The sequence below is a fragment of the Rana temporaria genome, chromosome 9 (genome assembly GCF_905171775.1).
Source record: "Rana temporaria chromosome 9, aRanTem1.1, whole genome shotgun sequence".
NCBI lineage: Eukaryota > Metazoa > Chordata > Amphibia > Anura > Ranidae > Rana > Rana temporaria.
In genome coordinates this window covers 137549483-137564031 of record NC_053497.1, presented here as the reverse complement: position 1 = coordinate 137564031, position 14549 = coordinate 137549483, and the positions used below count along the sequence as shown (strand labels likewise).

The window sequence follows — 14549 nt, the reverse complement described above, 5'->3', positions numbered from 1 at the left end:
CAATTGTATCGGCGCGTGGTCCGACCATGTGATGTTACCTATCAAGGTTTTTTTAACCGCCGATAGGTGTCGGTGAGGAATCAGGAACATGTCGATCCTTGAGTAGGATTGATGGGGCTTCGAGAAGAAGGTGTAATCCTTCTCGCCCGGGTGAGTCAGGCGCCAAACATCCACCAGTTGATGCTCATGGAGCGTTGCGTGCACTCGTTTACGGAGGTCCACCGACAGAGCTGACCGTCCAGCGGAGGTATCCTCCAGTGGGATCAGGGGGATGTTAAAATCACCTCCTATAATCAGTTGTCCTGTCATAAAGCGTGTCAGTTGGGTCAGTCTTCCCGCGAGAAACCTGTCTTGTCGGTCGTTAGGGGCGTAGAGGTTTGCAATTGTTACTTGTGTCTGTCCTATGCGTCCCTTTAGGAACAGCGAGCGGCCCTCCGGGTCCGTTTTCATCCCCTCTAGTGTCCACGGGACCCTGGCTGATATAAGGATGGACACCCCTCTAGACTTTGCCTCCGTGTACTGAGAGTGGTAGACTATAGGATAGAACCTATTCTTTAATACAGGGAGACTGTTGTCTCTAAAATGTGTCTCCTGGAGTAGGACCACGTCCGCCCTCATCCGGCGCATGTCATGTAGGAGCATTCTCCTTTTTTCAGGGATATTCAATCCCTTGGCATTTAGTGACACTACCGTTAGCGTATCCATTCTCGCAGATCGGGGTTAGGGGAGGAGGGGGGGGGTAAGGTCAAGGTCGTGGCCCTCAGAGGAGGTAGAGCAGAAAGGAGAGGGAATAGGTAGAAAAAGTTCCGCCGCGTAGATACCGCGGAGCGAAGAGAATTAAGTTAGGAGGCCTGCACTAGAGTGTGCGGCAAGAGAAAAAGTATCTAAATTAGCCCAAACGGCTATAACACTCGCCAGTCCTGGACTGGGAATCGAGTGTAGGCCTATGTGGGTAGGTGGATAGACAAGCCCAGCGAGACGAGCTCCCGGGCCCTATCCCCCCTCCCTCGGCCTGCAATAATGAGCGATGCAGGGCATTACAATCTATTTAATATGTTATTTAATGTAGTTGGTAGAAGAGAGGTCTAATTATGCAGAGCATCATGAAATCTGAATTTACATTTACTTATAAACTTATAAACAGCCAGGAAGCAGCAACAGCACTCCCAACCCCCAACATGGGGGACGATCCCCACCCCAACATGGATACAGTAGCATTCAGGATAACAGCTTCCCAAGGGCCTGGCCCGCCACCCCCCCCCCCTCCCCCATGTCATGTGTGTCCGAGCAACATCCCTTTTGGGCCTCAACATGTAGTGCTCTAATATACCGCCTGCCTCATTAAGTAACGGTTCATCCCATCCAGTGTCACCACTCTGGGAACAATCCACCATATTATTTAAGGAAACGTCTCCAGGTCCGAGTGGGGCATCCAACGACGGTGGGCTCACTTGTGCTGGAGAAACAACCATCACCATAAGTTGGCCTGGGATCTAATAGGTAGCCATCCCCCTCCCCCTGTAAGAGGGGCTGCGTCCCCCATGTGCCTGAGGAGGTTCTCTCACCAGTGCAGGGCTCACGGATCCCCCTCCCTCAGCATCGCGGGGTGACTACCCCTGCTGGGCTAGGTAACCGTCAGGTTGTGGGTCTGGCCTGTTTTCACTTGGGGTGTCCCCTAACAATTAGTAGGCCGGGGCGGCCCCCCGCCGACATCGCTCCCCACCCCGGTTTGCGGATATCTTATGTCCCAGGACCCCATATTCACATGGTGGCTGGTGTCTGGACGGGGCAATCCGTTTTAGTTGCCATCCCCCTCCCCCACCCCTCTTGGGAATGTTGGTGTCTGGCCGCAGCCGGGGTGAGGTTTCTCACGTTAATTCTGCATGGCGTCCGCTCCCAGCTTTTGAAGGGTGGTCTTGCAGGGGTGAGAGCTCGGTACAGTCACCAGGCGACCCTCCGGGCCTTAAAGTGAGGAGCCCCTTCCGGGGCACGGGGCAGTGTTGTGCGGCAAAGTTACATTAACAGGGGGGGGGTGAGAACAAAGTATGGACAGCGGGCTGCGGCCCAAGGCCTACTCACGGTTCAGTCGCGCTGACCTCCTCCTGAGGGGGCTCTCCGTCTCCCCCTGCCCTGTCTCTGCTGGCGAGGTGGGTATGGGACCCCAGCACCGGAGGGGCCCGATCTCCCGGCCGGTCTTGGCATCAACTGTAGCCAGTCCGGCACTGGAATCCGGTCCGCTCCCAGGAACAAGAATAGGCCGGGGAGGTCCGCCGGTGTCTGCAGGGTGTAGGCTCGGCCTTCCTTTCGGAATGTAGCTGACAGAGGGTATCCCCACCTGTATGTGAATCCGCTTTCCTTGGCCAGCTCCAGCACGGGCTTCAGCATCGCCCTGCGGCGCAGCGTTGCTCTTGACAGGTCAGGTAGTATCTTCACCTGGGCCCCTTCCACTGCGACCTCTCCACGCTCCCACGCCATACGGAGGATCCGTTCCTTCTGCGCGTAGCGCAGCAGTCTGCACACCACATCTCTAGGCCTGTCCTGTTCTGGATTTCTCGGGCCTAGGGCCCTGTGCGCGCGGTCCACTTCTACTTCCTCCGCCGGCTCCCCCAGGATCTCTCGGAATAGGCCCTGCAGCCTTCCATCCAGGGCTTCCGCTCCTACCGTCTCCGGGACCCCGCGGATCCTCAGATTGTTGCGGCGACTTCTGTCCTCCACGTCCTCCAGGTGGAGCTGCAGGGCGATCGCCGTGTCTCGGTGCTGGTCTCGCGCCCGCTCCAGGCCCGAGACCCTTCGCTCCAGGTCAGCTAGGGACGATTCGCCCGTGGACACTCTTTCCGTGAGTGTGGAGACCTCCGCCCGGACTTCCTGAAAATCGCGGCGATGCGTCTCCTCCAGCCGCAGGATAATGGCCTCAATATCCGACCGCGTGGGTAGGGCCTGCAAAAGGGCGCGGATGTCTTGCTCCACCGTCGGTTCACCCTGAGAGGGGGTCGGGGACGCCATGAGCCGCTCCGGGGACGCCGGCGCCGACCGTGGCTCTGCAGGTATGGTTGGGTCAGTCGGGTTAAAGGTCCACAGTCCCCGCTCCAAGTCCTCGGGCGGTACTTCGTCCGGTGCGCCTCGTGCTGCTGCCGCTACTGTTCCTGCCCCAGTAGGCCTCTGCGGTCTGGGTTGGAAAAAATCGTGTAAATCTCCCGCAGTTGCTCCAGAACGGGTCACGCGGGTAGACGATTTGGATCCGCTCTTCTTGGCAGATTGCATGCCGAGTTTTAAGATAGTTTGGCCGATAAAAGGGGGTTTCAGGCCGGGAGCTCAGCTAACTAGCAGCCTCACTCGGTCATGTCCAGGCCACGCCCCCCACAGCAATTTTTTTTATACATATATTTTGCTAATAACATTTCTAATCATATAAAGTAATTAAAAAGAGCCCCCCTTTACATCAGAGTCAACAGAGTTCCCCTTCACTGTACATTTTACATCTGAACTTGGGACTCTGATGTAAGGGAGAACTCTGGGAACCCCTTATTTAAGGGGGAACACTGAGAACTCTGATGTATGGAGAGGACTCTACTGTAAGAGGTAAACCCAGTGGTAATCAAATGCCACAAAAACAAAGCTCTATTTGTGGGGGGGGGGGGGGGGAATACATCAATCTTATTTGGGAACAGCATTGCATACCCACGCAATTGTCAGTTAAAATAACACAGTGCCGTATCGCAAAAAATGGCCTGGTTACGAAGGGGGGTAAATCTTCTGGGGATCAAGTGGTAAAACATTGGTACATGCTGTATATTACCAATTCTCCATGGGGTATGCAAACTTTTGAGCACAGCTGTGTAAATATATATTTAACCAGTTTAAAACCGTAAACTTTGTAAACCAGGATTGACTATTTCCTTCATTGAAAGCTTTACAGTAATATCTAGAAATGTGTGTTCAGTGGAAATGCGGTATGGTTTCCCTTTAAGAGCATGCTAGGAGTGAAAGCTGTTTATTTTCCAATTAATGCAGCATGTCATTTTCTCTGCAGCTCACGGCATGAGAGCGGGAGAGGAATATGAAAAGACAAAGGTTTTTTTTTTCCATGTTGCTGATTTCTGGTTTCATGCATTCCTCAAAATACTCAGCGTGTCAATTATTCTCATCTGCTGAGCTCAAATCAGACCGTTGCGACTGCTCCTCTAGACTCTCATGCTGCGTACACACGATCGGTTCGTCCGATGGACCGTTTTCATCAGACGAACCGATCGTGTGGGCGCCCCATCGTTTTTTTTTCCCATCACGTCGTAGTGTTTTACATCACCGCGTTCTGACACGAAACATTTTTTAACTGATGGTGTGTAGGCAAGACTGATGAAAGCAGGGCCGATCCGAGACGGGGTGCTTTGCACCCAGGCGCCAGAGGGGAGGGGGCGCCAAAGTGTCAGGAGCACTGTTGGTCCTGAATGTATTGCTTTCCCGCAGCAGCCGCTGTATCATCCTAGACCAGCCGTCACTAAATGGCCATGCCGCCAGTATAATTTTAAATGTCAGCATTGGTTTGCTGGGGCCGCGGGTTTCCCCAGCAACCAGTGGCCGTGAGAGCGGAGAAGACAAGCTTGCACACACGGGCCGCGATGGGGCGTGATGTCACGTGCATGCCCCGCCTCCTGCAGCTTGCGGGTCCACTCCTGGCTCTCTTTGCGAGATTGGGGCATAACGTTCCGTGCGCGCCCCGCCCCTATGCTACTCGCGGTCCCGGGCTCTCCTTATCGCGCAAGCTTTCGCCCATCTTGCATGCAAGGTATGTGACAAGTTAATTATTTGTCACTAATGGCCAGATTTGTTATTGTGTACACTGCTGGGCATATGTCATTAATGGTCACCTTTTTTTTATGTCCTAGACGAATCACGAGCACCTGATGTCAGCGAGGGCGCCGTGACCTCGATCATTGCCCCCACCTCCTCCGCCCACTGACCCGCCCGCCCAGCACTCCTGCAGGCCGCAGCAGTGTCCACATTAGCCGCCCGGCACCCGCTGTAGCCATACAAGGAGGGAAGAGGAGGTAAGTTAGGTCCGCCCCACCTCCTCCCCAATGTAGCCTTTCAACAACTGTAATACATTAACTAAACTGTAATATATATAAATAACTATATGTTTTAATTGTATATTTTGTGTGTCATATCTGTCTTTGTGATTTGGTCATCTCACACTCACTGCTGTAAGTTCCAGCAGAGTTTAGCTATATCTTAAGAAGGAGTTAAAACTCCCTGGGATAAACCTTTTTTCAGGGACCCAAGGAACTCTAGGGTTCCTTTGTCCCTTTTTCTAGTTTCCTTGAGCAGTGAACAGTTGCTAATTGATTTCCTGCCTTAGAGTGTCTACATAACTTCAGGACTAACACCACTTACCGAGCCAGTGGTGTGGGACCAATGGAGCCTCTCCTCCCTCTAAGACCACCAATATTAATTATCTTTTTAGCTGTTTGTAAGAAGTACATTCTTCCCTCTGACTGTCAATATAATGGAGCATTTATTTCATTAACCACTAAGAAAAGAGGACACCTCTACCACTGATCGCCAATGTAACAGAGCACTGCACTAAACACCAATGTAAAGGGGGACCTCTCCAGCTAACCACTTATGTAAGAGGACACCATACTGGGAATTAAAGTTAAAGAGCATGTCTTTACTTGGCCACCAATGTAAGGAAGCACTATACTGACCTGCAATGTAAGAAGGTACTTCTCCAACTTGACATTTAAAGGAACACTCTCTCTCAGCCCCCTCTCTGTCCACTACCCCCTCTCTCTGTCCACTACCCTCTCAGCATTCTCTCTGTCCACTACCCTCTCTCTCAGCCCCTCTCTCTGTCCACTACCCTCTCTCTTTCTCTCAGCCCCTCTTTCTGTCCACTACCCTCTCTCTCAGCCCCTCTCTCTGTCCACTACCCTCTCTTTCAGCCACCTCTCTGTCCACTACCCCATCTCTCAGCCCAATTGGTGAGCAATGGTAGGCTGCATTTGATGGGCACTGATACGGCTGCATTTGATGGGCACTGGTAGGCTGCATTTGGTGGGCACTGGTGAGGCTGCATTGATCTCTTGTACCATGTCTGCAGTCTCTGACCATGTCTGCAGTCCCTGATCATCTCCTGTACTATGTCTGCAGTCTCTGACCGTCTCCTGTATCGTGTCTGTTGGCTCTTTCTAAACAGACTCTCTAACAGAAGCCCCTTCTGTGTCCATTAGAGAGACCCCCTCCAGGTTCAATTAGAGTACTCTGCTTCTCTTCCTGTATTTTGTTTATTGTTAAGAGATCATGGGAGGATCCCGGGGTAACAATGACTCCTAAGGGGAGCATCTCTGTGTTTGAGTCGTTGCCATAGAAACAATTGTAAAGGGGGAGGAGTTAGTAAGGTGACTACGCCCTTGTAGGGGCGCCAGAAATATTTCTGCACCCAGGCGCATATGACCCTAGGATCGGCCCTGAATGAAAGTCAGCTTCATCGGATATCTGATGAAAAAATCCATCGGTCCGTTTTCATCGGATGAACCGATCGTGTGTACAGGGCATTAGAGACTTATAAGGCAGAGTACCTGCTGTTCTACAGGGAGAAACAGACTACCTGTACAATAAAGAATCCACAAATCCAAGGACAATGTATACAGCGACAGCATTGGGGAACTAGTACATCTTTGTAAAAGGTGCAAAAATGTGTTCTTAGGCCAGTTGGGGCACTGCTGGCTGTACAGATAATAAAAACCATCATGGCTTGGATCAGGGATCCAAGGTTCGATTTTCCAAGGATGTAAAGGTTAGTTTTTTTATTTTCTAAATAGGTTCCTTTAAGCTAGTGCATTGTTGGTTCACTTACCTTTTCCTTCGATTTCCCTTCTAAATGTTTTTTTTCTTTGTCTGAATTTCTCACTTCCTGTTCCTCCTCAGTAAGCTGTTCTGGCTGACCAACCACGATGGATGATGGGGGCAAGCTTACTGAGGAGAAACAGGAAGTAAGAAATTCAAAGAAAAAAAACATTCAGGGAAATCGAAGGAAAAGGTAAGTAAACCAACAATGCACTAGCTTAAAGGAACCTATTTAGGAAATAAAAAACAAACCTTTTCGCTGTTTCTTCTCCCGGCCAATGGGGTCTTCGGACTCCCGGCCAATGGGGTCTTCGGACTCCCGGCCAATGGGGTCTTCGGACTCCCGGCCAATGGGGTCTTCGGACTCCCGGCCAATGGGGTCTTCGGACTCCCGGCCAAATCGGGCCTCGCTTTCTGATTGGCTGGAAGGAGAAACAGGAAGACATTAGCAAATATTAGTTCGCTAATATCACACTGGGTGGGCTCAGGGGGCAGTGCTCTGCACCTCGAGCCCATCCTTTTTTTTAGCCAATTAGAGCCTCAGTCTCTAATCATGTGCTAAAAAATAAAAACATTGAAATCCATGCGTCCGGCGCTCTGCATGTAGATTAGGGGCCAGGCGCATGGATTAGAGGGGCAGCACCCATGTGCCCCTAATGGATAGGCCTCCACTGTCTGGTTTCCTCCCACACCCCAAAGACACACTGGTCGGTTAGTTGGCTCCTGTATATATTGGCCCTAGTATATGTACAAAGTGTCTATGCACATGTATTATCACGTTCTGCATTCCAGTCCCAGGCCAAGTAATTTAGAGGGTTGAGGAAAGGGTTGGAATTTGGTGACCTTTCAATGATTACAGACCCCCAATAGATGGCCTAATATGTCCCCCAATTACCCACTTTCACCAGACTGTCAACTTAATCATTACCAGTCTTATTAGATACCAGAATGACTTAGAGACGTCAATAGCTTGGTTTTACTTTACATATGGATAGCCAGCAGGAACACAGGGGCGTTGCTAGGTGGCAAAAAGACCAGGGGCTTCAGCCCGAAGTCCAGGGCCAGAAAGCGGGAGGGGGTGTATGTGACACAGGCTTTTTTTGGCTGGCCTGCAGCTATGGCACTCGGGCGCACTAGGCTCGACCATGCTCGGGATCAGATCGTTCCTGGCGCTCGCTGCTCGGCTCGGGGCCAACAATAGAGAGCCTGCACGCCTGAGACTCGGGGCTTTTTGGGGACCCATTCGGGGCTCCAACCACCCAAGCCCGGGCCTCTCGACGCCCCTGCAGGAACAGAACAGCTACAAGAAAACCATAAGGATTTGATCATATTTACATGAAAATTGCAAATCAAATACACAAGCTAGATACAACTAATGAGATTTTTGCTGTCTTTGTGCCATCACAACATGAAACTCAGGTTCATGTTTCTCAACATTTTAGATTCAGAATACTTTATTTTAATAGTTTCCCTCTGGGATTAATACAGTTACATTCAACAAGAGCACAATAACGGACGGAACAAGACGCATTCAAATTACCAATAAGTACCAAGTAAAACTAAATTAAAACTATACTCTAATAAATCATCCATACTATTACAACACATACAACATAGTACCCATATAATAGGGATAGCCCCTTGCATTAGAACATTTGAATGTTTTTTTGCTCGAAAACATTGCTCATCACCGTCAGGCTCGTGAAAGCTCCAAGTGAATCTGGTCAAAGCTTACACAAGGATAAGAATTCTTTTCACCCCTCGGTGGCCACGGTCTATCCTGGCTACTCAGGCATGCATCGCTGCATTATGGGAAAAAGAGGGAGTCATGTGCTCCCCCATCAAGGGGAGGACTGTGATCGTTTGGCCCCAGAGGCAAACACAACCAACTGGCCTTTTCATTGTAAGGACAGTTTTCTGTGGGTTAAAGAAAGTATACCACATAATGTGCAGAAGGTTGGTGAGCATGGTGACAAATGGCTGCTATGCTCAAGAACATGGTTTATTACAACACACAAATATATGCTAAAAAGAAGCACTGTAATGGGTGTAATGTAAACAAGAGTACACTACGCTCTCTGCTGCTCTTTGAAAAAGACATGAGCTCCCCCAAATAAAATACCATGACATCGGCAAATATTAATCATTTTCATTTAGCTTTCTTTAACTACTTGCCATCTGCAATCTGTATATAAACACTGTTGGTTTGCAAGTGGTTGGAACGATCCCGCATATGTGGCGAATGCTTGGTAAGTGCCACATTTGCTGCTTTAAAAAAAAAACTTAGCCAATCAGACAATGACTTTTTAAAAAATGCAAGGCCTTCTGTGAAAGGAACCTGTGTTTATGACACAAAACCCCAAAAACGGCGTAGATCACTGTAGTAGTGGAAACAAAAGTGCTTTTCTGCTTCCACAGCACTCCCTCAGGTATGAAATATTCATACTTACATTGGTCCAAACTGGGCCAATGTAACTATGCCATAAGATCCATACCTGTGGTACAGCTTTAAAGGGGTTGTAAAGGTTCATTTTTTATTTTCTATATAGGTTCTTTTAAGCTAGTGCATTGTTGGTTCACTTACCTTTTCCTTCAATTTCCTTTCTAAATGTTTTTTTCTTTGTCTGAATTTCTCACCTCCTGTTCCACATCAGCAAGCTGTTCTGGCTGACTAACCCCCAGCCAGAACGGCTTGTATGATGGGGGCAAGCTTACGGGAAGTGAGAAATTCAGACAAAGGAAAAAAAACATTTAGAAGGGAAATCAAAGGGAAAAGGTAAGTGAACCAACAATGCACTAGCTTAAAGGAACCCATTTAGAAAAAAAAAAAAAACCTTTACAACCCCTTTAAGTCTCAAACCATGCGAGAGAACTCTAGATATAACAGCAAACACAATACGGCTTAGAGTTAAGAATAATCCAGTGACTCACCATTGCTGCACCTCCTTCTCGGTAACTGCAAGAGAAAAAAAAAAGGGGGAATTTAGACTATTAGACTACACATTTGCGTATTCCACCCCAGAATATCAGCCCCCCCGTGTAAAAATTTCCAAGACCGCACAGGGAGTGCCGTCCAAAGACAGCTCTATTTTAGGATTATTCATCGAATGAAACGTCTACAAATGAATCCCGCTCCGTGCTACAAAACTATTATAAAAATATGGATCATCTTATCCAAACTCGCGTGAAAGAAAAGAGAAACTTCAAGCAGTAGTACAGACAGAATATAAACATTCAAAGATAAAGTCTGATTTTATTTTCCCTAGTTAAGCCAAAATTCCAAGCATTTTTATATAATATGTGTACAATATTCAAGGATCTATGAAGGAACACTCCACTTTGTTAAATAAATGTCATCTATTAATGCTACACAAGCCATATTGCAATTTAATGTTAAAGCGGGAGTTCACCCTAAAAAAAAAAATTTAATATTAGATTCACGCTCATTTTGTCAAGGGGAATCGGGTAGTTTTTTTTAAAAGCGAAGCAGTACTTACCGTTTTAGAGAGCGATCTTCTCCGCCGCTTCCAGGTATGGTCTTCGGGACTGGGCGTTCCTTCTTGATTCACAGTCTTCCGACAGTCGCATCTATCGCGTCACGAGTAGCCGAAAGAAGCCGAACGTCGGTGCGGCTCTATACGGCGCCTGCGCACCGGCTACTTTCGGAAAATCGTGACGCGATAGATGCGACCGGTGGAAGCCTGTCAATCAAGAAATAACACCCAGTCCCGAAGCCCATACCCGGAAGCGGCGGAGAAGATTTATCTCTAAAACGGTAAGTACGGCTTTGATTTAAAAAAAACTACCCGATTCCCCTTGACAAAATGAGCATCAATCTAATCTTAAAAATTGTCATTTCCGGGTGAACCTCCACTTTAATGTTTTTGTCCTCCAATTTATAATTTTTTTTTGGATAGAGTTGGTAAATACTGGAACATGTGTAAAGGGAGCAGTAAAGTTGCTGCATTTCAGGACATGGGCTGCTGGATAGGCAAGTATAAATGGTCTTCTGTATATGGTCCCATCACTTTAGCTCACCCAGCTGTCCACCAGCCAATTGTGAGCTTGCATTAGAAAAAAATGGATCCTGGGATTCTTTCATAGCTTGTATTCTCAGAACCTTCTGCATAACAACTCAAAGCAGCCATTATCAACCAGGGTTACGAGGAACCCAAGAGTTGTTTGAGAAGTTGCTAGGTGTTCCTTGAACTGGGGCTGATTGACCTCCTATCTGACGGCGCCTTCTCAGTTCCGAGGCCAAGGCCACTTGGCAGAACAAGCAACATAACACCAATGATCATTGTAGCTGTTTGTAAGGGGATGACTGTCCAACACTGTAAGGGGGGCATTTATCCCTATTGACCGCCAACAAATTGGTTTTAGCAAGGGTTTCCCAACATCTGAAAATTATTTTTTTAGTGTTCCTCTGAAAAAAAAAAAAAAAAAAAAAAAGAAGGTTGACCTACAGTAAGCAGGAGATTGAACTGCTGGGGACCTTGATGACCATTTTTTCTATATATTAAAAGGAGCTAAGGTGTTGTAAAGGTTTCCTTTATCTCTTAAAGCGGGAGTTCACCCGAAAAACAATTTTTAACATTAGATTGAGGCTCATTTTGTCAAGGGGAATCGGGTGTTTTTTTCTAAATCAAAGCAGTACTTACCGTTTTAGAGATAGATCTTCTCCGCCGCTTCCGGGTATGGTCTTCGGGACTGGGCGTTCCTATTTGATTCACAGGCTTCCGACGGTCCCATACATCGCGTCACAAGTAGCCGAAAGAAGCCGAACGTCGGTGCGGCTCTATACGGCGCCTGCGCACCGACGTTCGGCTACTTTCGGAAAATCGTGACGCGATGTATGCGACCGTCGGAAGCCTGTCAATCAAATAGGAACGCCCAGTCCTGCAGCCCATACCTGGAAGCGGCGGAGAAGATCCATCTCTAAAACAGTAAGTACCGCTTCGATTTTAAAAAAAACACCCGATTCCCCTTGACAAAATGAGCCTCAATCTAATGTTAAAAATTAAGTTTTTGGGTGAACCTTCACTTTAAGTGACACTAAACCAGGGGTCTTCAAACTACGGCCCTCCAGTTGTTCACGAACTACAATTCCCATCATGCCTAGTCATGTCTGTGAATGTCAGAGTTTTACAATGCCTCATGGGATGTGTAGTTCCGAAACAGCTGAGGGCCGTAGTTTGAGGATCCCTGCACTAAACTTTGGTTTTAAAAAAATATATAAAAACAAAATTAAAATGATGTATTCTTGAAAGAAGAAGTAGGGCCAAAGCTCTTTTGGCCTTGCTTCTCCTGGGGATCACAATACACAGTACTTGGTTTTTCAGCAGATAGCTGGCTAAAGTCCAGTGTTGGATGATGTCACAGAGCCAGTCTTTAAAGTCGGGATCCATCCAGATGCATAAAGCGGCAACTGGCTCAACCTCTCAGTGAGCTGCCGATAGCCTGAGCCTGCCGCTCCTGCCCCCTCCACAGCCCAGCGCTCCAGTGAGCACTCTGCTCACAGACTGAGAACTAAGTAATCAGTGGTCTTCGATCGCTCAGTTTTTGGTTTAAAGGTGGCAGGAGACGATGCTGCATCGAATCGATGCTGCATCGAATTGATGCTGCATACACCTAGGTTAGTGCGACTGTTTTTTGCTAATCCCCTCTGTTAATTTAAAAAAGTCCCTTCTATTGCTCTCAGCCCCCTTCAAATTTCAAAATTCCTTTTTTTTATATTTTTTTTTATTTGCTGCTGTGACCGGGCTTCCTGTTAGAGTGTGGCCATGTTCATTCTCCATGGTCCCACTGAATGAAGGAACATAGTCACCCTCTCTTGCTCCCTCCCAAAATGGACTAGGGACTATGTGATTTGTAGTGTTCTTAGGGCAGTGGACAGAACTTCAACTAATGGGCATTGCTCGTTTCAAACAAAAGGGGGGGGGAAGGTTCAGGAGCTTACCAGGGGGCAGATAAACATAGTAACAAAAAAAATTAAAAGAAAGAAAGAAGTAGAAATAAAAATACAAGGATTACAGGGCCTTTATGTAGTGAATGTGTATGGACATGGATTTTTGGAAAATAAGGATATCCTTTAGTGTCACTTCAATGTCCATTTCTAACGTAAAACGTGAGCACTATGTGCACAGATCATAGGACCCCTGTCCTTTGCGCCTTGCATTGGCTGTCGGTCCACTATCGTATCTTATTTAAGGCAGGATGTATTATGTTTAAAATTATGAGAGGCCTTGCCCTGAGCTACCTTTGTTCTCGTTTTCATAAACAAGCTCTTGGCAGATCACTCGGATCAACCAGAAGAGAGCTCTCTCTACATCTCGGTGCCCAAGAAGATCCGGCGCGGTGGTCAAGCTTTCTTCCACCAGGGTGCCATGCTGTGGAATAGCCTCCCTATTGAGCTCCAGGAGGCCCTTACTATCCCGGTCTTCTGTGGGTTATTGAAGACTTGGCTTTTCACGCAAGCCTTCCCTGCATAGCCTTTCTGATTTCATCCTTTTTGCTGCTCCTAGTCCCTGGGTCTTTCCCAGGAACTCCGCTAAGCACGTCGGGACCCTTCGGGGTAAGACCGCACTATATTAAGACACCTCTCAATTCAACTCAACAGATGGAGCCTCTGTGGTTGTAGATGCTGACCAGCAGAACATACACAGCCATTAGGCAAAGCTAGAGGTAGGTGCCTTTACATGCTTGATATAGCATGCTAGCTATGTATGGTTAAGGCATGTATCAGATGCCGCTCTGTTTATATTCTGCTGACACAAGGGTAAGAAAGGGCAAAACTATTAAGGAGGTCATTATAGCGCTCGTATAGAAGAAACAGCTGATGCCTTTTAGCCATCTTCTGTAAAGGTGACTTTCAGAAAGTATCGTCTTGGGGTACATGAAGCATATGTGCCTGGAAGAATAGCCTGAGGGAAGGAATAATTTACTGACACCATATGCCTTTATAATAGTAAATAGATGGTTGGAGGACATTCAAAAACCCCAGGAAATATCATAAAAATACATTCTTTGGAGCTGATCTCCAGGCAAACAGCTAATTACACAACCAAATAACAGAAATGTGAACTCCTTTACCTGCCAAAAGATCTGTCATTGCACTCAACTCATTTTGTGATCTAGACTCCCCTGCCGGAGTGTCCACCCATGTCCTAGAGACCTAGACCTTTACAGCAGAAGCTGGGCAGCTTGGTCAGTGATACCCCCACTGCCAGGCAGAACAATCCCTTCCATACAGCGAGGAAAATAATTTGACCCCCTGCTGATTTTGTACGTTTGCCCACTGACAAAGAAATGATCAGCCTATAATTTTAATGGTAGGTTTATTTTAACAGTGAGAGACAGAATAACAAGAAAAAAATCCAGAAAAACGAATTAAAAAAAAAAAGTTCGAAAAGACCATTTGCATTTTAATAAGTGAAATAAGTAGTTGAGCCCTTCGCAAAACATGACTTAATAATTGGTGGAAAAACCTTTGTTGGGAATCACAGAGGTCAGAGGCTTCTTGTAGTTGGCCAAGGTTTGGTTTGCACACATCTCAGGAGGGATTTTGTCCCACTCCTCTCTGCAGATCCTCACCAAGTCATTAAGGTTTCAAAGCTGATGTTTGGTAACTCAAACCTTCAGCTCCCTCAACATATTTTCTATGGCATTCAAGTCTGGGGACTGGCTAAGCCACTCCATGTGCT

General features: G+C 47.5%; 1 protein-coding gene across 1 annotated transcript in view; it reads right to left on the bottom strand.

Annotated features, from left to right (window-relative positions):
* The window catches only part of NCS1 (neuronal calcium sensor 1), a 159862-nt gene that overhangs the window by 86436 nt on the left and 58877 nt on the right, over positions 1-14549 (bottom strand). The window contains exon 2 of the mRNA XM_040324644.1: positions 9778-9802. Coding sequence (XP_040180578.1) covers positions 9778-9802 — 25 coding nt within the window. The remainder of the gene's footprint in view (positions 1-9777; positions 9803-14549) is intronic.